This window comes from Diachasmimorpha longicaudata, chromosome 2 (genome assembly GCF_034640455.1).
Source record: "Diachasmimorpha longicaudata isolate KC_UGA_2023 chromosome 2, iyDiaLong2, whole genome shotgun sequence".
NCBI lineage: Eukaryota > Metazoa > Arthropoda > Insecta > Hymenoptera > Braconidae > Diachasmimorpha > Diachasmimorpha longicaudata.
This window is the reverse complement of record NC_087226.1, coordinates 11354972-11381315: the sequence shown is the minus strand read 5'-3', so window position 1 is coordinate 11381315 and position 26344 is coordinate 11354972. Positions and strand designations below refer to the sequence as shown.

At 37.5% G+C, this 26344-nt stretch overlaps 2 protein-coding genes across 8 annotated transcripts in view; one reads left to right on the top strand and one right to left on the bottom strand.

Moving 5' to 3' along the window:
• Window positions 1–260: 260 nt before the first annotated feature.
• On the top strand, window positions 261–6878 carry LOC135172199 (glycine receptor subunit alpha-2). 2 transcript variants are annotated; one of them, XM_064138456.1, is made up of 9 exons: window positions 261–1723; window positions 1842–1914; window positions 2307–2438; window positions 3019–3196; window positions 3586–3812; window positions 4148–4230; window positions 5189–5500; window positions 5917–6122; window positions 6213–6878. In XM_064138456.1, exons 2-9 carry the CDS (start codon window positions 1844–1846, stop codon window positions 6384–6386), a joined length of 1383 nt encoding a protein of 460 aa, XP_063994526.1. In that variant the 5' UTR covers window positions 261–1723; window positions 1842–1843; the 3' UTR covers window positions 6387–6878. The 2 variants fall into 2 exon arrangements, with proteins under 2 accessions (XP_063994526.1, XP_063994527.1); XM_064138457.1 differs by lacking the exon at window positions 2307–2438 and having other exon boundaries at window positions 269–1723.
• Window positions 6879–7061: 183 nt separating this feature from the next.
• LOC135172146 (potassium voltage-gated channel protein Shal) overlaps window positions 7062–26344 on the bottom strand; it is a 76631-nt gene continuing 57348 nt past the window's right edge. For 2 of the 6 annotated variants that reach the window (XM_064138455.1, XM_064138449.1), the window contains 2 exons: window positions 16571–16825; window positions 7062–12876 (listed from right to left, as the gene is read on the bottom strand). In XM_064138455.1, the coding sequence (XP_063994525.1) occupies window positions 16688–16825 (138 nt within the window). In that variant the 3' untranslated portion in view covers window positions 7062–12876; window positions 16571–16687. Of the gene's footprint in view, window positions 12877–16570; window positions 16826–19899; window positions 20773–23168; window positions 23211–26344 lie in introns of those variants that run through there. The other 4 variants (XM_064138446.1, XM_064138445.1, XM_064138447.1 and 1 more) reach the window with 4 other exon arrangements.

The following is a 26344-nucleotide window of genomic DNA, read 5'->3' as shown; positions in this document are numbered from 1 at the left end:
GAAAAATGCTCCAATAATTACACGAGTCTCGCCATCACCAAAGAAAATCAATGCCCATCCCCGTGACCCAGTGAGACCCATTCTTTCCACCGTTGGCCAGTCAACCAAAAGGAAGTAGAAAGAGACGAGAAGAAGACTACCGCAAAGTATTGGATTATCCAACCGAGGATATTATCTCTTTAAAAATAGTCCGGAGGTCTATTACTCGCAAAACAATTTTTTCCACCTCTCCCCTGTTCTCATTGAAAAAAAAAATAAATAAATGATGGGAAATAATGGTCCTCCTTTGTCGCCAGAATGGTAATTTTTTTTCTCCTCTCTCTCATGAATATTAAATCAATTTCTCTCTCTTGGAAAATGAGAGAGCCCAGCTGGGCTTTCCCTATCCCTTCGTTGTGTGACGAAATCTCATTAAAGGGGACTAACAAGAGGTGTTAGACAAACACAACTACTAGCCTACATTTATAAAACTCCGATGCGATTTTGTACCAACGTGGCTTGACACGCGAAACCCATCGTCTCCTCTCATTCTAGGGTTCTTTTTTTTCCAACATTATTTTTTTTTTATTTTTATCTCGCTCTCTTGTCTAAACACCACGACGTAACACTCTGGTGGAGGAATGAGGGAGTGGGATTGAGCGGGAGGTGGAGGAATGAGGGACTGAACGAGAACAGTGAGTGAGTGAAATAGAAGACGAGGCTTTAATCAGTTAGTCGATAGACAAATTGGGTTAGTGTAGTCGACCATGGGCACTGATAGGTGGGCTGTTGAGGAGACAGAGTCAAGTCGATGTTGAGTTATGGCTGGTGGATGAGAGGTGGTACAAATAACAAATTTCAAGTCTCAATTTGAGAGATGCGAGACTTTATTATTTTATCTTAAGTTGTTTGAGATTCTTCTATGGATTAATCAATTGCTCAATGACGTTGACACAACGTTGGGATTATTTTGTGCATTCGTATTTCATAAGTAAATTCTGCAGTGCAGTGGTGAAGAAGCAAATCAATTGAAATCAATTTGAGAAATATGGAAGGATTATTTTGCTGATATTTTGCAAAGCAGTGGATAGTGTATATCATGAAATATCGTATGAAGGGGCTCTCATTAATTTTTTAAAATCCCAATTAGTACCTAAAATCACTCTGGAGTCATCGAAGATTTCTTTCAAATTATTCTGATCCTTTCCACGAATCTCGAGATAACTGTCTAATAATCCAAAATACTGGAATTCCTCAGGACAAATTCACCACTTTGCTCTAGAATTAAATGAATTGTTTAACATGGAAAAGTAATCAAGTGATAGCGTCAAGGACGTTGAGACAATTGCCGTCTCGAAGTCACCGAGAATCGTCCGGTATTGAAAAGTGAAGAACGATTACTCGGTGGAAAAGGGTTTTTCGGCGAATTGGAGCAAGGGATAAAGTGGAGTTGTGGGTGAGGAGGAAATTGAGCCCAGATGAACGGGACGTGGATTGCCCGTCGTTATCATCATCCATTCTGCCGTGGTGGGGATCACCCAGTGAGGACCAAGATCACTTCAATTTATCGATCACGGAAGCCTCAGATCCAGGCACTTGGAAACACCCTCCACTGAATGTATTACCTCCTTGACGCATTTACATGGATTAAGTTGCCTAGACATATGGTGAAATTCTCGTGATAGAAGCTCCACTCTGTTGCATCGACTAACCCCGAAGTCGACGACTGGAAAAGCCAATTGGGGTGAGTAATATTCCCTGCATTTTTGTGTCATCGGAGGTTCGAGTTAAAACCTCTTTTTTATCGTTTACATTTTTCTCTCTCTCTCCCTTTCTCTTTTTGTTTTCGGTTTATTCATTAGGTATGACGAAATATTCGTTGATGGTAGTCTACTGTCTATGTGCCCTCATCGATATGGCGTCCCTTCACTTTTCGTGAGTATATTGGAAACAATAAATTTCATGAAATTTTAGCAATGATCGATTATCGATTATTCAGAATTCAAAATCTACCACGTGATTTTACTTCGATATTTTTCAATGAATCTGTTTAAATAGACTCGACATTTATATAATTGGTATCAATTTTGAGTCAACAAATGCACGAAAACTTGATATGTCTGTTCAGTGCGGGCCGACACCCCTTTGAAAAATACCGATTTATTGACTACTTTGATAAATGACATTAAATTAATTCATTATTTCGATTATTCTGATGGATGACGCAATCTTACAAATATTAATAACTGATAATCGATCAATTAAATTTGAAAAGCTGCCCTCCTTGTCCCCGTTCAGTACTCTCTGTTCACTGTTCGAGTTTTCAGCGAGAAAATATGCGAACCGGTACTTTCAACAGAGGTCGAAGGGTGGCATATTAAAGTCGATAGCCTATCGTCTCGCACGATTCGACTATCCGCAACAAAACGCGGATACCGATTTTTTCCCAAGATTGAAAGGTAATTTGGAGTTTCAAGAAAGAAAGAAACAACCCACTACATAAATCCTCAAACAAACACGCAAAAAAATAAAATTTGCAACTCTGAGATTTATTACTCCATCGCTCAACTGATTTAGCTAAATTAAATTATTCATAAAAAAAAAATATTTGCATCAATGCATTTCGTTATTACCCAACTGCATTACGGTAAAACCAGTATCATAGACTCAAGGGTATTTCCAAGCGAGACTTTCTAAGGCTTCGATGATATCCCACTATGATTTGATTCAAATATGACAGATTTATTTATTCAGTTTGTGCGATATGTCAGTTTGTTAAATTATACGTTTTCATTTAACCCAAGAAGACATCAATTTTATCATTATCATAATGGACATCGACAGCTGAGAAACACTAGATGCTGTCAATCAGCCGATGAGAAACATCTGCCGTAGGTCGATAAAATGAATAGTGATGAAATTATCATGACCGGCAGTCGGTACAAAATCCTCGCTATCCAAAGTCTACCAGGATATCTATGAAAAACGATTTCTCTCCTTTTTTTTCTCTTCTGTTTTTGTGCTTAACCACAATCCCAGGGGATTGGAGGTTGAGGAGTACGGCAGGAAAGAGTCATCATTATCATTAAGGGACATTTTACCATTCAATCCAAAGGCCTATGATAAGCACAGGCCTCCGAAATTCGCTGGACAACCGACTGTTGTTTACTTCCATGTCACTGTGCTCAGTATCGACTCTATAAACGAAGAATCAATGGTGAGGGATTGTTTATTGTTGATTATACATTTTGAATTGTTTCCGCATAAGAACTATGAGATATCATTGCTCTGACAAAATGTGAAGACCTTTTTTGTAGAGAATTGTGGGGACTATAAAAAAGGTGCCTCGATGTAGGGCTTCAGGGAGACCATTATATATAATGTAGTAAAATTAGTCTTACCTACAGGAATAATCTTATCCCTTTTGCTTTCAAATTCGGCTTGCTCAGTAATCTTCAGCACAGAGGGAGAATTTGTTCGATAGTTCCATTGTCTTCAGCCAGATGACGCCATCACCCGTCTCCCGGCACCTTGATTTTTCTCCTTAATTTTTCTCTCCATGATTTTTTAGCCAGAAACTTTTCATGATTTTTATTTTCCTGACAGACTTACGTAGCCGACATATTCCTGGCTCAAAGCTGGCGTGACTCGAGGCTAAGATTGCCGGAAAATATGTCCGAAGAGTACAGAATACTCGACGTCGATTGGCTGCACAACATATGGAGGCCGGACTGTTTCTTCAAGAACGCCAAGAAGGTCACCTTTCACGAGATGTCCATTCCAAATCACTATCTCTGGCTCTATCACGATAAGACTTTACTCTATATGTCCAAGTAAGAATAATTGTCCGCCATTTAACCCCCTCCCCCTCCTCCCATAAAATGCGTAAAGTGCGACGGTCGCCTGTATTCGTTCTACTTGAGTGGAAATGTTCGGTTATAGTCAGACGAGCGCGGCGTAAACATTTCTAGGCTGAAAACTCTGTAACGGCTTATTTAATGGACGTTATTTCACTCCAGACAAGTTTTTCCTCCCACTAGCACATCATTGTAGTCCTTGTCTTCAACGCGAGGAATATGGAGAGTAATCGAGTGGAGTAGAAAAAAATGTTCTAGAAAATTTCAGTGACAGACTGAAGATTTTATTTTTCATCATCATTTTTTTTCAGACTCACCCTCGTTTTATCCTGCGCCATGAAGTTCGAGTCTTACCCACATGATACGCAGAACTGTTCCATGATGATCGAGAGCCGTGAGTTCATCCTATTGTTGAGTTTTATAATGAATTGGTGGTGTAAGATCGGGAAAGAAGAGGAGTTGTGAGACATATTGCATTCTCTCATTGAATTATGGGATTCATATAGATTGTTATCAACGTTTATCAATTATACTGAGAGAACTTTTGTGACAGAAATTTATTAGCTGCAATTATCATATTATATTGATATTGATTAATATTAATACCTTCAGTTTACAGATTGTAAATGAGAGTAATAGAAAGCCAGTGGTGTGAAAAAATATTGTCTGACAATTCCGAACTTCAAATAGATAAAAATTCACAGTAATTTATGATTTCATAACAAAAATTAGAACTTGATTAGGATCTGATAACAATTGTTAATGCATACTTGTCTTCCTTGGGTGAAATTTTTATTCTCGGTGTTGTATCATGAACCATTGGTATTTTTAATTCGACTTTCCGTTTTTACATCTCTACTACACTATCTCATTCTTTACGGGAAGGGATTAAGACTTTTTTTGGTGATTAGTCTTGGAGGGCCGATGAGATCATCAATAAACCTCCAGTACGATGAATATCGCCACTAGTGGACCACACTCACCAATGGCATTCTCTCCTTTTTTGTTGTCATTAATATTCTCCAGCTGTAACATTGTGTTCTCCTCCCGGAGTCACGATTTATCATTCCTTCACTCCGTCTTTTTTGTGATTTCCAACAGCAAAGAAGGCGATCAAACAGGAAGCATTACAACGAGTTTTATCAGTGATAAAGATCCCTCAAATTTTATCTCGAAAGATGTGCTATCCTACGCCAAAGTTTTTTATCATTCTGCCAAATAATTATTCAGCTCATAAACACATTAATTATTAGTTACAAAAATTGAACTTGAGAACCAATTGCCCCTTATTTGAATGCCCCTTATTTGACTACTTTAATATCGACTTAACGGTGGAACTTCTTCTGTTAAAGTTTCTCACACGACTCAAGACCTCGTCTTCATCTGGAACATGACAGACCCCCTCGTGGTGAATCCCGAGATCGAGTTACCCCAGCTCGACATATCCAATAACTACACGACAGACTGCACAATCGAGTACTCAACTGGCAATTTTACGTGCATACAAATTGTCTTCAATCTCAGACGTAGACTCGGCTATCATCTCTTCCACACGTACATACCATCAGCCCTAATCGTCGTCATGTCGTGGATTGCATTTTGGATAAAACCAGAAGCGATTCCTGCACGTGTCACCCTCGGTGTTACATCATTATTGACACTTGGTAAAGTATATTTTTTTACTTTTAATATAATGGGATGACAGAGCTTATAGTTATTTCAATTGTGGAGAGCCTCTTAGTTTCTACAATTGTCATTGATCTCCAACGTATTATTATTTTTAAGCTGCTTTGCGTTATTGTCAATCATAAGTTTATTTCACATGCACATTGTTGGTAATCAAATTAATTTTTACCCTCATGACAATTTGCCAGTTGATATTTTATACATAAATGCGAAATGTCTTGTCTTGATATTTATTTTCCAAGGTAATTCAAATTTGAGAAATTTTCCTCCAGATTATTTCCTATTAAATCTTTTTTAATGTCCACATATTGTCAACAAAGGAGAAATACTCCAAAGAATGATCAATCAATTCACAACAAGAAATGTTTTTGTAATTTAATGAAATACCTTTCAGCCACTCAGAACACACAATCCCAACAATCTCTGCCACCAGTATCGTATGTCAAAGCAATCGACGTTTGGATGTCATCGTGCAGTGTATTTGTCTTCCTCTCACTAATGGAATTTGCTGTGGTCAATAATTACATGGGTCCAGTAGCAACTAAAGCAATGAAGGGGTACTCGGACGAGGACATCAGAGAGTCCATTGACGAATTTAAGGTACCTGGCCGACGCCTTCAAACTAAACTAACTTTCCACGTACCAACAAACATTATACCGTACTTGATTTGAACATGAATTTGTTCACAGACACCGATGAGACCGGAATCACGAAATAGAAGTCCAATGCGACCACTCACTGTGCAATACGATACCTGCTGTCAGGGCCGAGCAACGGCAATCTACATCGACAAACTCTCAAGATTCCTCTTTCCCTTTTCCTTCTTTATTCTCAACATCGTTTATTGGAGCACTTTTCTCTAATATTTTTCAAGATCCACTTGTCACTAAAGTGAAATTATCAACGTCGACATTTTAAATGAAACATTATTCTGATTATAAGGGAAATGAGTTTTAAGCATTTCTGTGCATTCACCTGTTAATTTTACGAGTTATTAAAAAATAGTCATTGTGAATGGAATATTATAAATTTATCCTTACCTTGTGCTTGATGTTTAGTAAATAGTCATATCACTTATGCAATTTTTTTAACCATAGAATTGAATTCAGCGTAAATCTATTTTGTAGAAATTATCGTTAGCTGCAAACGAGATGTCTGAACTACTTTTTCCACTTTACATTGGACTGAAGAGCATTTACGTTAACAATAATATTCGCTATTCTTAAAATTTTGCAGGGTTATAAAGGAGTTCCTTTAATTATTTATTCATGCTTGGTTTATGTTTGAATCTCCTGTGGATTTCATTTTTATCTTCACTTGAATAAACAAATGAATAAAGTAATGATTGCTGAGTCAACTCCGTCCACAGATATTTCTGAAAAGATCTTAATAAAATCATGACTTACCTTTTTTGTCGTCACTTCAGAATGGAATTGATAATCCCCCAGGCTATTTGCTCCCAATATTCCTGTGAAATGGACCAAGGAAACAGGGTAATTGGAGCTGCGAATTTATCATCAAAATTCAAGCAACATAAAAACGTGAATAAAGACAGTACTTTATTTTTCATATATCCTTTCTCTTTATCGATTTCGCATTATAATAATAATAAATATATTCTTGTTAATAATTAAAGTGGTTCCATTTGCAATGTGTCTCGTGTCCGAGCCCCACCCACATACCACCTGTCACCAATCCTTCAATTTGTGATCGATCCACGATCGAAGATTCATTCACGCTCATTCAGAGAAAAAAATAAATTAATAAAACAGTTTTATACATTTCAACGATTGATAGAATTTCCTTCTCTCTCAGCAAACATCACACTCGTTAGTCTCTCGTTATCGCTTCATTCTCGAGTTGGAAACGTCTTATATCCGCCATTAGTAGTAATTTTTTTTGCGCCTTTTATCTTCAAGTATCCTGATTATTTATACATTCAATTTTTATCGAATTACGGACTTTCTACTTCCTAAAAATACATTTCGTTTAAAAAATTTGACGAATGAATAGAGTGGCTTTTAATTTTATTTATTTTGCAGATAGAATTCTAAAATAATTCTTCAGCTGAATTATCTACAGGGTCACCTATCGATTATTAACTGCGGAAAATAGAATTGAGGTCGTCGGATAATCACTCTCTCTTCCTCTCTCTTTGTCACTCTCTGACATCGCGGACTAATTGAATATTAACAATTTCAACTGGCGTATCAATTGGGAGAGTTTTTTCATCGCGGGACGAGTCAACTGCAGTGTAAAAAATGTTCTAGAAATTTATCAGAAAGTGTATTAATTTTAGATTATATTTGGCATTTCATTCTTTTAAAGATGACACAGAGTGGCCAATTAACTGTGGAGACGATCACGTCTGGAAAATGGAAATTCATTTAATCCAAATGCATTTTTTAATCCTTTGTTTCATCAAAATTAAAATGATAAATTTCAATGTTTTGTTACATTGCAATTGCACTCGTGATATAGCATAAAATGTTCACCATCATTTACTCTGATATTCACTCATCCCACTTTCACCGAGATAACCGTTAGCATTATTCCCACGACTCTCAAGTGTAATTACCATTATCAAAGTTTTATTTATCCATGGGAATTGGATACAACCATTTTGTCCATTTAGATAGGTAGAAAAGGGAATTAACTGTTAAGAGATTTGTTCCTGCAAAATGAAAATGTCCCGGGCAAGGATTTTCGTCTAGTGGCGTTTAGGGTTGGTGTGCCTACAGGAGGTAGGAATTTATAAACGCAAGGAGAAGAGAAAAAATACCCCGATTAAATTACTCTCGGTCTATTGACATTATGTTCGCTCAGTGGTTCAATCAATTGTTTTATTTTTGTAGCTAACGCTTGTCTATCCCGCTCCCATTAAGTTAGATCCTATTTTAGAATTTTTCCTCGAGTCAGGCGAGCGAAAGATATCCCGATATTTAAAGAACTTTTATTTAATTAATTACTCGATAATTATTTTTTGTCTCCTTTTTTTAGTGAAATAAATATAGGGAAATTTACTGAGCGAAAATCACTCTGATATTACTCATAGGTATTGTATGAATGATTGATCCAGTCGTGACATAAAAAAAAGATAAAAACACCAGAAACCGATGATTTTTGTTTTATATTCGGTAAATCAATTGCTTCTTGGCATCAGTCAGAAAATAATTGGCAAGAAATTTGCCCTCTTTGCCCACTCCTTCGCTGCAGAACTATTTTTTCCGGATTAAAGACATCAAATATTAATTCAAAGAACTTTCCATCATTGATTGCTCACGAAATCGATCTATCAATCCATTCTCCTCCCCCAGTCCCTCATTAACCAACAACGTGGTAACAATGGTAAATAAAAATAGCATGTTCCACTGGGCAGAATCGAATTATCAATGAAACTTTAACTAAAAGCCGGATCCTTGCAAGTCCTTACTTCAAGGATTCAGCACGAGTAGAAATGTTTCCTTAATGAGATCACGTCCCTGTGGGGTACGAAGTTATCCATCACGCTGATAGTCTGCCCATGACGTTCACTTTAATGATCAGTAATTCAGAGGGATATCAGTAATTGTGGTCGAATGCGTGCCTCACCTTCACCACCGCTTTCAATGGGCAATTTGGAAAATATAATAATAATTTCGTTAGACCGCCACTAATGACGAATAACTATGACTTGACAGCAATAGTCTTCACATTTATTGGGTCGATTTATCCTGCGACGCGTTAAATGACCAGATGATATCGTCTCGAGGAAAAAATTATAGAATTTCACTCTGGGTTGGGGCTAAATTATAAACGAAATTTTTTCTTGCAAAGTACCCTATCGTTTTATAAAAATGTACGAATGATCGTCTCATCAAACTCGTGACGCACTTTTATAGAAAGTTAAGGTAATTATCAAAAATTGTCTTTGGCTCTATGGGGATGTTTCCCCTGAGAAATTATATAACTCATAGATGAAGTCGTAACACTAATGAGTTATGCCCTGCGGAAATCCCAATTGCCCAATTAGTACAAAAATCAAGAAAAAAAGTTCCGAGTTGAGAATATCAGAATTTCTTTTCTTCTCCTATATCTGCAGATAACGTCGTCTATCTTCAGCTCAGTGGTGAGTTATCTGGAATCCGACGTTCAAATACCTTCCCCACGACCACAAGACAAGTACAGGATGTGGCAAAAAATAAAAGAAGAAGAAACATCGTCCCTAGAGTTTTGAGGTGAGAAAAAGTCGGATATCAATTGATTTATGTCCCTCGACGATTCCCTTCAAATGTCTTAAATTTAGGGGATTCGAAAATTTTCGTTCTTGTAGCTTCATTTCATTTCACACGAATTATCGTTCTAAATCAGCGCGGAAAATTTTATTATTAGTTCCTTCATTTTTACAAGAAAACGCGAAAAAAATCTCCAGTTGACGTCAGAAAATTTCTGTGTGCGCGTCAATTTTATGGTGGATTCGTAGAAAATTATGAGAAACGATTGATTAATTCTTGGGCGTACAGGAAATACTATTCCAGAGTCCAGAAATTTTCCAGGACTAAGACTAGAATTATTGCCATTATTCAGAGCCTCGTACATGTCCGCCCGACAAATCAGGACTCATTGAATTGATTTTTCTACGAAAGTACGATTAACTGTATCAGTTAATCCACTCAATTTTATTAATAATTCGCAAAATGGATAAATGTTAACTAAACCTACCGATTTTTTTCACTTCCTACGTCTTCTCGAGAAGATACTTACAGTTAAAAACATTTACCCGTGAAGTACGAATGATTTTTTAATAGAAAAAATTGTTTTCCACTTTTTCTATGCCGATCACTGGTGGAATGTTCTCTGTAATAATACCGAGAATATTCCGTGTATTTATTCCCCGGCTCTTGCAAATTTCCGCACGTTGGAAACATCAAAACAGAATTTAATCCTCGAAGAGTCAAAAAACGAAATGAATTCACGAGAACTTGCATCGACAACTGAACGTCTTATTTCGTACGAGTAAAGTTAGACATATTGCTTCGGAAAATATTGGCAGTACGGTAGTAAATTGAAAGACTCGTTACGTGTTTATCTTTGTTAAATTATTCATTATTTATTCTTCTCATATCCCCGAATACGACAAACTGAACGCCCACTTGAAATCGGATTTCGTTTTATCAATATTTTCATGCTCTCGTTTCCTCGGTACTTTCATACAACGCATCAATCATCCATTCGCACGCGGGTGGAATTCCATTTTATTGTTTTAATTTTGTTCAATTACATTGAATATCTTATATTCAGTTTTTTTTCCTATTACGCAAAATTTTTGGTTTATCCCTTTGCACACGTCTACAGTCACAACACAGAGAAAAATATCTACATAATCGTAAATCGTTTGTGGCGATTTTGCCGTACAGCTAATAATAATTGAACGAAATCCGCCAGCAGCTCGCCTTGTTTATAAAAAAAAATTACTCATTCTTTTTAATGGAATGTCGTGTGAATTATTCAGTGTGAGTCGGGTCGTGTGCTTCGTCTGACTTCCGATAAAATTTATTAATATCGATTTGAAAATATCTCGCACAAGGAGAGATTAATCAGACAATATTTTAAAGAAGTTTGGAAATAATTCTCCATATTCTCAATAAAATTTCCCATTAAATTCTAAAATCATTGATCATTTTAAAAACGAATGGAATTCGAGAAAAATTTTTAATTGCTGCCTGCCGTTCTATTCTTCTTCTTCCACGTGATAACGACAATGAAACACTTGACCCAAAAAACCATGGAAAATAGTGAAAAAGAAGGTAAAAAAATCGGAGTGGAAGAGACCAGAAGGGACGAACTTTGTAAATGTGGCTCCACTAAATTCGCGTATCATTCAGAAAAGTATAGGAGCAACCGGTTGATTTGAGAGGGCACCCCTCTAGCTGAGATATAACCCTCTCCATTCCCCATCCGATCTCTCCCAGTCATTTTCACATCTATATATAAACCTACCCACCCACAGTATCGGCTTTTGTCTCACAGGCTTATCGCGAGGTACTTGGAGCACGTTATAACTCTTACATTAACGTTTAATTATTTCCTATATCGACAATTAACTATTGATTCAGGGCACCTAGACATGGACGCTTCTCACATTTTCATTACTAGTTGTGTATCGGATTTTGACAATTTTTTTTTTATTTCTAAATTCGAACGATCCTTTCAACTTTATTAATTTCCTTTTATTAATTCAGTCGTGGAATGATAAAACTTGACAAGTTTATGGTTAATATTTTCCGTTAGTAAAAAAACACTGAACAAATTCGAAACTGAGTGACTTTAGGATATGAATTTAAGAGAATTTATTTTTTCATAAGCAACTGAATTGGATTCTGAAAAGACTTGTGCACATTCAAATTTCAATTTGATATGATAATAAAAATGCCTAGCAATAGAATTCTGCCCTTAATTAACAAAAGTTATATTTACAACTTATTACGTTCTACCACTCCACCAATCAATTAATTAAACTAAATATTCACCCGGACACTTTTCAAGTCTTCCTCACTCAATCCCACATTATCCAGAGTTTATTCTCACTCTGCAATATTTGGCTTCTTCATAATCATTGGAATTATTTAGAATTCATTCGTATTTCTAATTTCATAGTATGAGTATTCAATTAAATACTTTTTTTAATCTCCCGAATCGCTTTTTTCCCTTCTTTTTACAATACCTTTATCGTTTTATTTCTAACGAGTGCGTCTGGCTCGACGGATAATTACATGAAAATTACAGGTTTAATTAATCAACTGAGCAATTAATTAAACAATTATTTCTAAGTATGGAACTAGTTTCATCATTACAAGATTATTTACAAAAGAAATTACGTCACCTAGATCATCGGCAAGTTTCAGTTATTCGTTAAGAATTAATTAATTTGGTTTATTTATTCAATTTAATTATGAACGACATCGCATTGAGATTGGCTTTGAAACGCACATGAACCTATGATCAAATATTTCAAATTTATTAATTAGAATTTGCAGTATTGTGGCAATGATTTCATGCCTCGTGTTTTTTGTCGTCTGAAAGAACGAGGGTATTTTTAATTTAATCATTATTATTAATTAAGCGAATACAAATGAATTTTTCATCTCTCCTTCCCACCTTTTCTTCTAATTATTCGAGATAATTGCGACGTTATCTATGGTAGGTTGAATAAAACCGTATTAGGCTAATCGTTTCTATTAATTTCCAATGGTGTATCGATTCGGATGATCTCTTGGGACTTCGTCGAGCCCACTTTCCACACTATTGATGGCCTTCCTGCAGTCAGGGGCCCATCAATGACGTCATGACGACGATTATCCATCGTTAATGTTCCTAATAGAGAAATTATTATTTCCACATTTTTTTTTCAATTAAATTGTGATTTCACAACTGTAGCGAGCCTCGATCTGTTGGAGTATGCATTCCTGAGGGCCATTTATTGTTAAAGAAGGATTCAAAACTATGGGAGAAACTATAAAAATATTTCCAACGATATTATTCGTAGTACTCCATTAGCTCTATAAAAATGTTCCGGTTGAAATTAATCTAATCCTTCAAAGAAAACGAAATTGCCTCGTTCCATCACTCCATCACAGTCCAAATAGGTGAGTATTTGGTCAATTGATCATAATCAATCATTACATCCAATAACCGTTTGTTTATAGATATTCTAAATGCTCCCATTCAATTATTCCCAACTCTGAACATCCAATCCATCATCGCTGTTGATAGAATCGATACCTCCCGAATGGAAAAATTCATAATTGAATTTCCAGATAGATACAAAGTGAAATGAACGGGTGATGAGAATCGAGAAGTGCCACTTCGCAAAAGCCTCTTATACCCACTGAAACGAGTGCCTCGGCTCGACAAAATGTAAATCAATTACTCAAATCGGCCTAGCTCAAGTAGAAAAGCCACTCCATCGATCAGACTACGGTAAAATCCCCTCAAAATTTAACTCGAAACTTCACGAGCCAGCGAGCAAAAAATTGAGTTCCATTCACAGTCCACAAATGTTCCTTGTAAAAGTGGAAAATACATTATTGATCAGACGTATCAGAAATAGAAGCCCAAATTCCTAAAATTTGAATTTTAAATGACCCCCACAAAAAGATAAATAAAAAAATGTCTCTTCGTCTCTTTCCTCGTCCGTTCTCTCATGAATTTCTCTAGTTAAAATTCGCGAATTCATTAATGTCACGGAGGTACAATTTTTCCTACATTTTTACAGGCCGAAAAACGGAAAACGAGATAGTGACAAAATACAGAGGCATCAGAGTCAGGCCATGATTCGTCCTATCTACTCCACCCCCATGATCGATAAACACAACCACATTGTTTCAAACTATTCCCTGCAAAACACAGTCGAGAGTGTTGGCCCTCGTAAGCAATTCCAAATGCCTCTCACTATATCTCTCTGGCTCCATTCTCCCTTCATTCCACATCCGGCATCCAGAAACACCTTCGCCATGGGTTTTCGAGACAATGGACCCACTTTACATCGTCCCTGGCGCTCTGAATAAATGCGTCGCATTTTGTGTTCTGTTTTTTTTTTCCGTTGATAATGCAGAAGGCCTGGCGACTACTCTCAAGACCCATCTCCATTGGGTCTCCAACCTGACCGACTATACCTTCTTTTAAAATCCAACAGATTTTTAAATAAAAATTTTCAAAGTTCTTAATTCGACCACATCTTTCATTTTGATGTCCACATAAACGAAAAGCTTCCACCTCCTTAGATTTTGACCTGGGTAACCCGTGAATAGCGAAATTCCTTCCTGACTTCCGGTAACCGTTAAGTGATTTGCCCAACGTCGAGAACATGGGTCGCACCCTATTTTAGGCAAAATTTTGTTTAACCCCGTCTTCGTCATCAATAATCATCAGATTTTGCTTCCACTTCCTCGGAAATCATCGCACGCCCTGACATGTCAAATGTCAACCTCATTCCATCCTCCTCTCGTATCATTCTGAAGTGTCAAGGGTCGATCCACCGAAGGAAAATAAATCTAAAAAAATCCGGATCACAATGGCGTCGAGATGCTCTCCTCCAATCCCGAAAAGCCTCCATCGACGTTTCACTTCCTTCAGTCAACTTTATTTATTTTTTCTTGTTTGTTCTATTTTCTCCCACTGTTTTGGTGGAAACGTGATTCTCGTTCTACTATCGAGAAGCTGGAGAGATAGAGACAGATATTCCAGAATTTTCGTCCCAATCGGAGTGTCTTCAGAATCAGACGCCTCTGAAATTTTCACTGCATTATTGGAGGTTGGATTATTGGTCTCCTGCAGGCACACCAGTAGAAAAATTTCTTCCTTGTGTCTCACTATCCCGGATGATGGCGAACAGGATAAGAAAGGTGAAAGGGTCAGGGTTAATTAATTACCACTCTACGAGCCAAGTTTAGAGTCACGTCTGACCCTACGTTCAGTTGAACTACTTCAAAGGAATATAAATATCTTTTCGATTATCCTTTTCATTGACGTCAAATGAATTGCCTATAGGTGGACATACGATTGAAAGTATTTTTTGCATTCAAGTAAAAAACCATCAACTTGTTGTTATCGATGAATTATTCTCATATTGGGTGGAAATAAACTACAATTTTCCACTCGTTCCACTCGATCCAAACGCAATCAACGAAAATAAACTGTCAATTTATTTACGAATAAAATATTTATGACGGGGTATTTTAAATTGAATGAACCATCCTCCCATTCCAGGTAATCAAGATGGCTCCCATATATATTTTTTAAAATTTTTCTCTGCGAGGAGAAAAATATTCAGATTAGGAAATGAACTGATCATTCATTTGGGGATGAAAAATGCAGAGAAAAATTAACTAAAGGGTGAAAGTAATGTTGATGTACCATAAGTGATTACTGACTGGCAAATTCAGCTTTCGACCTAATTTACAATCCCGGACGAAATCGGCTCAAGATACACTTGGCTAACCAAGTGTTGATGCATATATCCATTGCTTTTCATTTCACCAAAGTGTACATGGCACTCGCCTGTTTGTCAGCTTTTGAGGGAGACTGAGAGGCTGAGATTGAAGCTTAGAGGTAAAACGTAGAGAACACTCGATTATCGATGAGCTCAGCCGTTAACCCCTATTCACCACACTAGGGAGACACATGCGCAAAGTTCCAATTCCCTCACTTCCACCGTATCCTCGACTGAAGCGGATTCTTGACGGAGGGACTTCGATATTCTACTTCCTATTTACGAAGAGATTGCGTTGTATTCATTTTTCAAGTGTTTACTCGGGAACGGAGAAATGATGGGAGAGTGAGAGTCGTATCATTGAAAAGCCAGGGAAATTCTTACCGAAAACCACAACATCACGATCTTTTTCACTTGCAAACTTGAACAGTTACAGGCGAAAGAAGTTTTCAACGCAAAACTTTCACGATTTTGTATCTCACAAGTTATAGAATAGTCAGGCGGTATTTTCCAGTCGAAAGTTTCTTGGTTTTCCACTGAGACCATTTGAAGTTCTCGATCCGCTCAGGAGGCAAATCAGAGCAAGTGGCAAAAGCGATAATTAACCACTTTAAAAGTTTTTAATGGAGTTTTTAAATTCATTGATTCTCATGGATTTTTGAACAATTCGTCGTTCCATCGTTAGGTGTTAATGACAACGGAAAATTGAAATTCCTTTGAATTCCAGGCTTTCCCTAATGACAACCTGCACGTATATTTATGATGTCCCCTCCTGAGGAAAGTTGGAAGCGCAACATTCAATTTTCTGTACTTCAATTCAATGAAAAAACTGAAAGGAGCCCGTTCTAAAAAAGCTTCGTATAAACCTCAATCATAACTTTTAGGGACTAGGGATAAGGATTGTCACGATATCGGAAATGCTCTCCCTCCAAGCGATAATTCGATTGCAATCGAATTAATTCAATAATTTTCACAATCTCGAGGCTCGCTACGTGATTAGATTCAACAAATGGCCAAAAATAAAAATGTAAAAAAAATGTAAATGAAAAATTTTGAATTTGTTTTCAGTAGGCTCACCGTAAAATCGGCCAGACGGCCGTTGATTCATTCAATCGAGCCAGAGGGCGATACAATCGTTGTTGGCTGGGTGGATCAACGCGTTTGTGGTGTAGAAGAGATCATTCTCGATCGTACTCAAGCGCTCTCCGATAACGGTAGCGGTGGCTGCCCACCGGAAGTTGTCATAGCAGGCGTAGTGGTGTTGGTGGTGGGGACCGGAAGTGGCTGTAGGGCCTGCATGTCGCAGGTGTGGGAACCGCGCTTCTTAAGGTCCTGGAACAATTTTCATTTCGCTAATTTTTCAATTTGTTTTTGGTGCTTGTCTCATTTTCTCTGAGTGAAAATCTTTCTTTCGTTCAATTCAACTCAATTCTGTTAGTATAACTCATTCGTCCTTCCATTCGATCGCTTCCTCTCCCCTTCGTATCAACTCCCTCCTTATTTTTTTCCTGTTTTCTCTCTCTTCCTTCTTATTTACCACTTTAACCTGAGGAGAAATTAGGAAAACTAAATAGAGGCAAAATTCAGCTTTTGTTGGATGTTTTTGGAGAGGAAAGGCCAACGAACGGACGGAGATAAGTTCTTGGATTATTTTTTATATGAATCCTTCTGGATGTATTGAAAATCAATTTGCGATGAAAATCATTGGGACAAATTATTTTCAGCGGCCAAATTATTTAATCTCAATGACGGGAGAGAAAAGGAGAGAGGAGCAATTGTTCCTTCATTGACTCGAGAATAATCGTGCACACACCATTCACTCATTTATGCATAAAAAGTTTTAATTCATTAACTATAATCAATGGAGAAAGAATATTGAAACAGTCAGAATTGTGACGAAAGAAGTTGTGGAGGTAATTGAGTGAATAAATCAAATCAAAGTGAAGTGGTTAAATTGGTAAGCGGATTTTTCATGACTATTTAAAGGCAGAGTATTTTTAAGTAATCCACTGACTTACTGAACACCCACGAAATAATTATTCATCTCTAGAACGAAAAATTAACTTATTTTGAAAGCATCACGAAAATAGGAGGAGACTATTGGCATGTCTCTCATAAAGAACAATTAAATCTCCAGCAAACATATTTAAAAAATTTTTTTCAAAAACCTTTTCATTAAAATATTAAGAGAGGAATCTATAACTTAAATAAAGTACTGAACATTGCAAATTTCATTGCAAATATTCCTGACAAGATTCAGAGAATAAAATACGCTCGTAATGATGAAAATCATCAGTCTCTCGACTTAAAATTTTTCCACTTCACCAGGCAATTCACTCGTTCCATAAATTAAATAAACAACAGGATGCAGTGCACTTGTGCATTAATGACCCAACGAAAAATTCAACCCAACTAACATAATTGAATTAACGTGAATAAACATTATACCAGTAAATATTCATCAATAAAATATTCAAATAGCTTGTGAGATGTGATTTAAACAGTAAACATTGAAAACTACGAGTCTACAGGGGGAAGACAACAACAACTACTGAACAACCGGACTAAGAGGGGGTGGAGCTGGGGGTTCAACTATAATAATGCCTTTTGGCTCTGGCACATGAAGGTTTGTGTATACCTGCTGTGTATACGACGCTGCGGCTATTTAAATATTTACAAATGTACTGTGCAGTGCAATGCAAACGTGACTCTGTGCAACTCGAGCGTCATTCGACTTTTGGAATAAACAGTAGCGAAGTAAATGGGAGAAGAGAGAAGAGGGTGGAATGGGGGGGTGGAAATATAAAAAAAAATTGAGAAAAAGAGCGTGCAATTCTCCCCATTCTTTGCGAACGATTCTCGAGCACATTGACAATGAGGTCTCACGTAATTTTCAATTCTTTTTTTTTCTTTTTCATTATTTCTTCACTCCTATCGTTCCCATTGTCCGTTGCAATTGCCTTCGTTAGACCTCATTCGCAGCTGTCACAGTTGATAACGAATATTTCAACGATGAATCGAGTGAATTCTCCAAAGGCCAAATCAACAAATTCGGGAATAATTGCACTTTTGTCTCGGAAGTTATCGAATTCCTCGTTTCAGTCGGTTCTATATTTTTTGTTGTGTATTTCATTGAGCTGAAGTGACGAATGAGTGGAGTGATGATTTTCTCCGCTCTTCTGAGGCGCTTGATTAATTTTCTCGATGAATCGGAGCGGGAGGAGAATTTCCACTTTAATTGTTGCGTTTTTCAATGGATTTCGGGGGGGACCAGTGGAAGGTAGGATTGATAGTTATGTCATTGGGGAGCGAGGGAAAATTTCCCCCTGGTAAACATCTGATGACCTATTTATACCCTAGTAGTATCGAGATACAGGAATGGATTTTAACTCTGAAAAATTGTGGGGCTGTGAGTGATGGAGATAAAATGATCGTCATGCCGCATTTTTCAGGAGATGGCTTGTCGACTTTTCAATGACACACTCAATCCCCGTCGCTCCACGGTACCTTCCTGAGATGTCTTAAGGATTAAAAATCCTACAGGAAAGTTGTAGAGTCTGAGAGGACACAACTAAACGATTTTTTAAATTTAACATCATATAAATGACATGAAATTTCAGTGAGGAGTATCAAGGACATTCTTTATCCACATTTTACTCTGGCGATACTACATATATATATATATATATATATATATTTTATTATTTGCTATAATTGTAGCTTTGTGTAACGGTTGGGAGAAAATAACAGTCATTCGAATAATTATTAATTCTCTAAAATGACTAGAAATCTGAATAAATTGACTCCTCATCGTTGGCGGTTGGAAAATTGCAAATATTAACTGAATTTTGATATTTTATGTTGTCCTGTAACAGTACAACTCCATAATGTGATAATTATTCCTTCTCTCCCGAAATGGGCATGACCATGACAACTTCACATGAATTTGAAAGAACATAAAATGCAGAGAGAAACACAAAGCAAAAGAGAACATAACAGAACATTCACCAGCCTCCAGATCCCCCCACTGCTCTCAAGTCTTCATCCTCGACGTGGACCGGCTAATCATTCCATCATGCGTGACCATGATTTTGTCGATAAATACCTCAAACATCTCTCAATGTTCTCCATGAATGTGTGAAAAAAATAAATCAAGTGAAAGCACTAAAGCGTGCGTTCAGCCTCCAAAGCGATGTGACGAAAACAGAATTTTCCAAATCAAGTGGAAAAAGCCAATGCAAGCACAACGAACGTCATCACCTCATCCTTGAAGAAGTGTCATATCAACAATTAAACAAAACGTTCATCAGTGACATGTATTTTTGTTGCTCGAAACAGATCTTTTTCAAATGGTGTTAATCAATTGTGTTATTTAACTCATGTCTCGTTATCCAACGGTTCTTTACCTTTTTTCGCACTTGTATGCGATCACCGTACACTAGCACCACTCTATCCTTGTTCTCGTTCGATGTGAGCTGATACGAAAGGCTCTAAACGTGTTTCATTGGCACGTTTTTTTTTATTCCCAGTCAATGGATTCATTCATTCGGTCGTGACAGCCATCGTTCAATTTTACAATTGAGTTTCATCAATTTTTTGAAATATTCTCCAGGTGGGACCGTGTCGAGTCGATTGCGAAGGTGTCCATGGGGTAATTTGGTCAATTATGACGTGTTTTGTTGGTACAGAGCGAAATGGAGAGACACTCGGATGGAGGAAGAGCGTGGAAAACGATGGTTGAAGAGTTGGTGATGTAAATTAATGGAATACAAAATAATATGGCCCAGGGTTGACGCCACGATGACGTGAGTTTCCAGGCGTCGGTGGTGGCGGTGATCAGCAGGATCATGGTTGAATGACGATGACGAGATGTTGAGACCCATCATGGATGGCACGGAAATAGGGAAATAGAAGAATTTGATTGATTTATGATGGTTTTTCGTGGTTTACACATTTTTTTTTCTTTTTTCTAGGTTTTTGTTTTTCAAGTTTTTGCATCTAGATTTTTTTAACGTGGCGAGTGCCTGCATGGAATCCCATGCAATCTTCGTCCACTTGAGATCAATTTTTGTAGATTTTTTTTAGGTCTATTCGTGTGGAATCGATTCCTTTGATATTTTTGGCGATTCTTTAAATTTTGTGGTTTTTTCGGTTCTTTAGTTTTTGCGAGAGGGAATGTCTCAGAACGAGGCCTCGACGAGGTATGTCCCGTCCATTGCGACACCCGTCTGTCCGCCCTGGCCAGTTGAGGCCTCAGCAACTGTTGCTGGGATGTACTGCTGAAATCCACACCACAAACAACACACTACATTGTTGCACGCCAGTCACGCCTAAACTAACGATTTTCCGATTTCATTGAGATCTACGGGGGTTCGCTGGACTGATTTACGGTGGGGTTTTTAAACTGGATAATGTCCTATATGGAAAATATCTAAACACTTCCTATTATCGTGGAAGTTTTGGGGGAAAAATATTCAGAGGGCAGACATGCTAGTGGTTTCATTTAATCGTGGATTATACTATGGTTTCTGAATCAAAAATCCACTTTTCCATTCGTGATTCGATGCTGGTTATCGACGAAATCAAAAGTCAATGGAATTTTACCAGACCTCAATTCATTCAGACGAAACTGTCCAATGTTTCTCGTGGGGAATTTCAAACGCTAATTTCGATGAAGGTTTTTGAATGTTGGTAAAGAACGAATGAATTCACCCGAAATCAGAATAAAGTGGATTTTTTGATAAGTTATGAGATGTCTAATATTAATTATGCTATGCTCTCCCTAATGGCCTACGCAATAAATTTTTCATGGATTTCCATCGAAAATACCTGAAGACAAACTCAGTTTTCACGTCGTTTTGCACTCGCTATAATCATTCAGCGTAAAAATGTGATTCAATGATTTTTTTTCCTTTTTTTCCAATTCATTAGGACCGATTACGTAATTTATCCATTAGAGTAGACAAAACTGTCAGGGATTGGATGGGCGGGTGAAGTTCCAGTGGATGGAAACTACCGGAGGAAATTAATTATTTTGCGGCGGGACGAGTTAACAGGGGAATCACGTTCCGTTTCGTCCAACTGGAACGATCAGTGTAATTAGTTTCACTCGGTTACATATTTGCGCGGTGTTACGAACATTTTTCGGGAGCTCTATCGGTTTAACTTTCGGACTTTAAACGATATTGGGACATGAGTGGCTGAAGATTTTTATAAATGGAGGATTACACTCCATTATACATTCCATCATTCAGATCCGGAGGGGTCAATCAATTCTTCCCATTGTGTTGCATACGAAATGACTCCAATAATTAATTTAATTTTTTTTGTCTATTCGAGAGTGAATATGAAGTCAAACAGATTGAATTTGAAATGAAGCAGATCGTTCCTAAATAGTAACCAGAACGAAACGTGATAATTACATTACACGGTCAAGGAATAGATTCTTCGCCCTCATTAATATCACCTATTCCCCTCCCCCTGAAATCCGAAGTTTCACTTGATATTGTGCTCGATATTATGAGATCTTTCGCCGTGAATGATTTAGGAATCGGGGGGGATAGTCAACGACGTGAAAATCGAAAGTAGCTCCAACGTCATGGGGGCGGACATACGTCACTGTCATTGATTTCGGTCCAATCGCAAGGGTGGCAGGTCTCCCAGGATTCATACCCCCGTTGCATGAAATATTCAGGGTGCACGTCACGATTCCATGCGGAGCATTTCCAAGTTTTGCGATGGATCATTTTTAGGGGAGCGGTCAGTTGAAAATTCTCACGCACGGCCATATCAAAATTTATCTCGGTTTTAGCTAGTCGTCGAAACAGTAAATTGCGAGAGTCGGAAAAAAATCAATCGTTTGACGAATTTTTTTTTCAGAACAATCAACGGAGTGATTTTTCTGTTTCCAATAAATGGGACTTTTTACGTTATTTTTGACGTCTCTGATTGGGGCATAAATAATTTTACTTTTACATGTTGCCCAAAAAATATCTTGAGATACTGTTCACCCTGGATTTCTCTCTACTTTCACGTCAACATTCTGGAATAGTATTTTATCTCCCCTTTGAATTTCACCCAACCCCAGATTCATCTCCGTCTTTATCCCCCCCGAAGCCCACAAATTTGTAACGAGCTCTCCCCGAACGAAAGCATTTTTCAATGGAAAAAATCACCCTCATTCATCCCACATTAAAACAATGAAAAAATCCACAATTTTCATTGTACAGGCATTACTTAAAGTTGAATCAAATTTACGACTTAATTAAACACAACAGTTTATGTACAATTTCACAGGGGTTGTAGGTGTAATAAATTTTCAAAAACACCAATAAACTGCAACCTTAAAATTTGTAAATCCAACACGTGAATTTCCCAGGAGAGGAACAGACAACGAATTGAACAATAAACTTTCATAAATTCATAACATAGTAGTCATACCAGAATAGATTAGGACTATAAACGACAAACGGCAAGATAAGGGGAGGGAGGCAAAATGTCAACGACTCATTACTGGGTCAGTGACGGGGCACAAAAGGAGAGATAAAAAGGGCTGAGGGCGGGGGTTGGAGAGGTCGGTGGGGGTGTGATTGACGGAGCACTTTGAGGTTTCATTTTTTTTTCTTTCAACTGGAGCGGGGGAGTAACGGACACTCAAGATTCAATTTCGTCTTGCCTGGCTCATCTGAAGTGGATGCCCCTCCCGATGCTCCTTCCTCTGTGCATTATTCATAAAAACGAACTCGTGTTACATTATAGCATATGACAGTATAGAAGCCGATCGATTAATGTCATTTCGTAAACATCCATTGTTCCTGTTGTTACGTAATTAATATTGAAAACAGTTCGTGAAAGCCTCGGCCGTATTTCTCCGAGGGGGATTTAACCGGAACGGGAGTTTCGTTTTTATCGGTCACTAAACACGAATGTTACTTATTTTTTCAATAATATAAAGGCTTTTTTACACTTACACTTGTCTGATTGCCTAAATTTACCCCGAACCTACTCCGATCCTTCGCATAAACCACCTGGAAAGACGCTTGACACGTGACGTGAATTGAATTACTCAACTACTCCGGAACTTATATTTTTAGAGAACAGAATTATAAATCATACATCAAACGGGGGAACTCGGGGAGTTGGGGAGACCTGACGGTTACCGCAGATAGCTCGGAAAATTTCCGCAGAGAACCTCTTCAACTAAAAAACTCCAGAAGATATCGCGAAAACAAGTTTCGGGGAAATGTTTTCGTTCGTGATGTAGGGGATTAAATATGAGCTTCAGAAAATGAGATGTGCCCGAGATTTCACTCCAAAATTCCATTAAATGGGAGAAACTTTTCAAAAAGCCCGGGCTCTTGACTTTTTTTTTCATGTAAACTTCATGTGTCATTGATCTAATCAGCTCTACTTCATTTTTACTCTAAAAATACTGTTAATAACGAGAAAATCTGTGGAAAAAAAAATTTACAACAATTCTCATCTTAGTCTTCACAAAATATTTTCTCGGTAACTGGGTACGTGTTACGTGACCTCGCACTGCAATTTTACTGCTGAAAACCAAAATTGTGAAAATCATCCCCTGAATTCCCTTTGACTGTTGAAATTATTCAGATATTATTGTTCAATTTTTCTGCGGGTGAGTAATTGACATCTATGAAAAAAGTGATAATTTTAAAGGGTTGAGATATAATAGCTGACAATAAAGCCGTCTCCTCTAATTCTCCCCTAGGAATTTCTCTGGGGTACGGACGGCAATTATTCTCAACCTGGCGACCATAAAAATCTTCATCTTCCATAACTCAGTAATTCCATAAATACTAAAGTCCTCGATCTAAGCCAGATGGCCGGCTTCCGGGCTGAATAAAATCCAGAATTTCTGATTCGCCACGGTTTTATGGTACATGAAACAATTTTACGTCGCAAGATGGCCACTTCCGCTTTATTTCCGCGTCAGAAGTGGCGTTGCTTCCTTATGAAAGAAACCGTACCGGCTAGAAATGTACAAAATATATGAGAGTTGCCGCGTAAAAAGTGGAGGGCCATTGTCTCATCCCGATTCGAGAGACCTAAGAGACCGGAAATGATCGAATCACCTATGTAAGTCCTTCCGGCACGTCGCCAAGACCTCCTACGAGCGTTAGAAAAATGTGAGAAATACTCCCGGAGACGTCCACTCGGTCAAACGTACCTCGAAGGTTCTTTGTCATCCCCTAGCCCTCACCACGTTACCATCCCCTCAGCCAGTCAATCCTAGTCTTTACGACTCAATCTCTCACTCTTCACCTCTATCTACTCTTCAAATTGAGAAAATATTGATCGACCTCGCTATTTCACTTTCAAGTGTTTTTTTTTATGGCTGTGTAAATTGAAAAGTTACTGAATACAATGAATTGAATGAGTGCTTTGAAAGAAACTTTCCTTCTTCCCACGAACACGGTCAACCCAAAGAAAACACTTCAATCAATCCACCGAAACATTGATCCAAAACATATAAAATATAAATTGAACTTAATTTATCAACTGCACTGAAGAGATTTCTCAAGTTTTCCCCGAAACTTTGAATTGAGATAAAAAATTGATTAAAAAAAAATCATCATTCCTATCACTGTCTTTCATACGAGGTACCAATTCTGATAGCTTTCATCGGAAATCGGAATGGCATTTATTCACTCTACCGTGGTATCGTAGTCAATATCTGCTAGATACTTTTCAACGCAAATATATAGTCATCCAAAAAGTCATGTTTTCTCTCGGGTTGGTTTCAGTATCAAATATGCGGATTTTATTACGAATGTAGTGATAAATCGAGCGCAAAGTTCACTGAGATAGATTTCAAAGGCACTGAGGCCTTTCCGAGATTAAATAAAATTAAATAAGAAGGTGCGAAAGTGTCGGGAGCGGCGGTGAATCTTAAAAGTAAGAGGTGGTTCAAGCTTCTCCAACTCTCAGCTATTTCTGGGCTTATCAGTGAATAATTCATGCGGTATTCCATTTCCTGAAGTTAAAGTGAGCTTTGTTGAGTATATCTTTTGATTTTCTTGGCAATTAAATCATCTACGCTAACGTCAATGGTTTATTGACTCACGAGAATTCTAGGTTTGGCAATCTAACACCTGTGCAAATAATGTTTTGTACAATTTGAGGAGTAAGAAGTGTTGAATTGGAGGTCTTGATTGCATTCGCAACTATTTCTCAACTCAGTTGTCCTTGCATTGTGATTTTTACTTTTAATAATTCGTTCTCCTTGTTCAAACGTTCCTTTACCTTATCAAGACCCACCGGAGATTCGTCAGCAATTGCCGAACTCGAGCCCCGATGAAGCCTTCTACGAAACTCATAATTTTCCGTGTTAAGCTTTCAATTAATTTTTATTATGAAACCTAGACAAATTATCTAACTTGAAGAGATTGAAAAAATCGAAAAAATTATGGATCCTTGAAAAGTGAGAATTTCGGGTTAAAAAACTCTCCAATCAATTGATAAAATTGAACTGAAATGAAAAATCCCCCCCTCATCATCAAGAACTTGTCGCCCTTCTCCAAAAAATGTTAAAAATATCGAAATCATCTCTAATCCGATCAAATAATATCTCCAACTTCCATAAAATCCATCAGCCGTTCAATTTAATTATAAACTCTAGTTTATCGTTCAGAGAATGATGAATACGTGTCGGCACATATGAAATGTACGTTGGTAAACGTGAAAAATAATTTCAATTTCCTTTCATATATGGAATGAAAACGGAAAGAGGTGTCGCAGCTGGAACCGCATGCGGTACGTGTGGTTTTCCACGCGCACACGTACCCACCCCCAGGGAGAATAGTGATGCATCTAGTGAGTATATATATA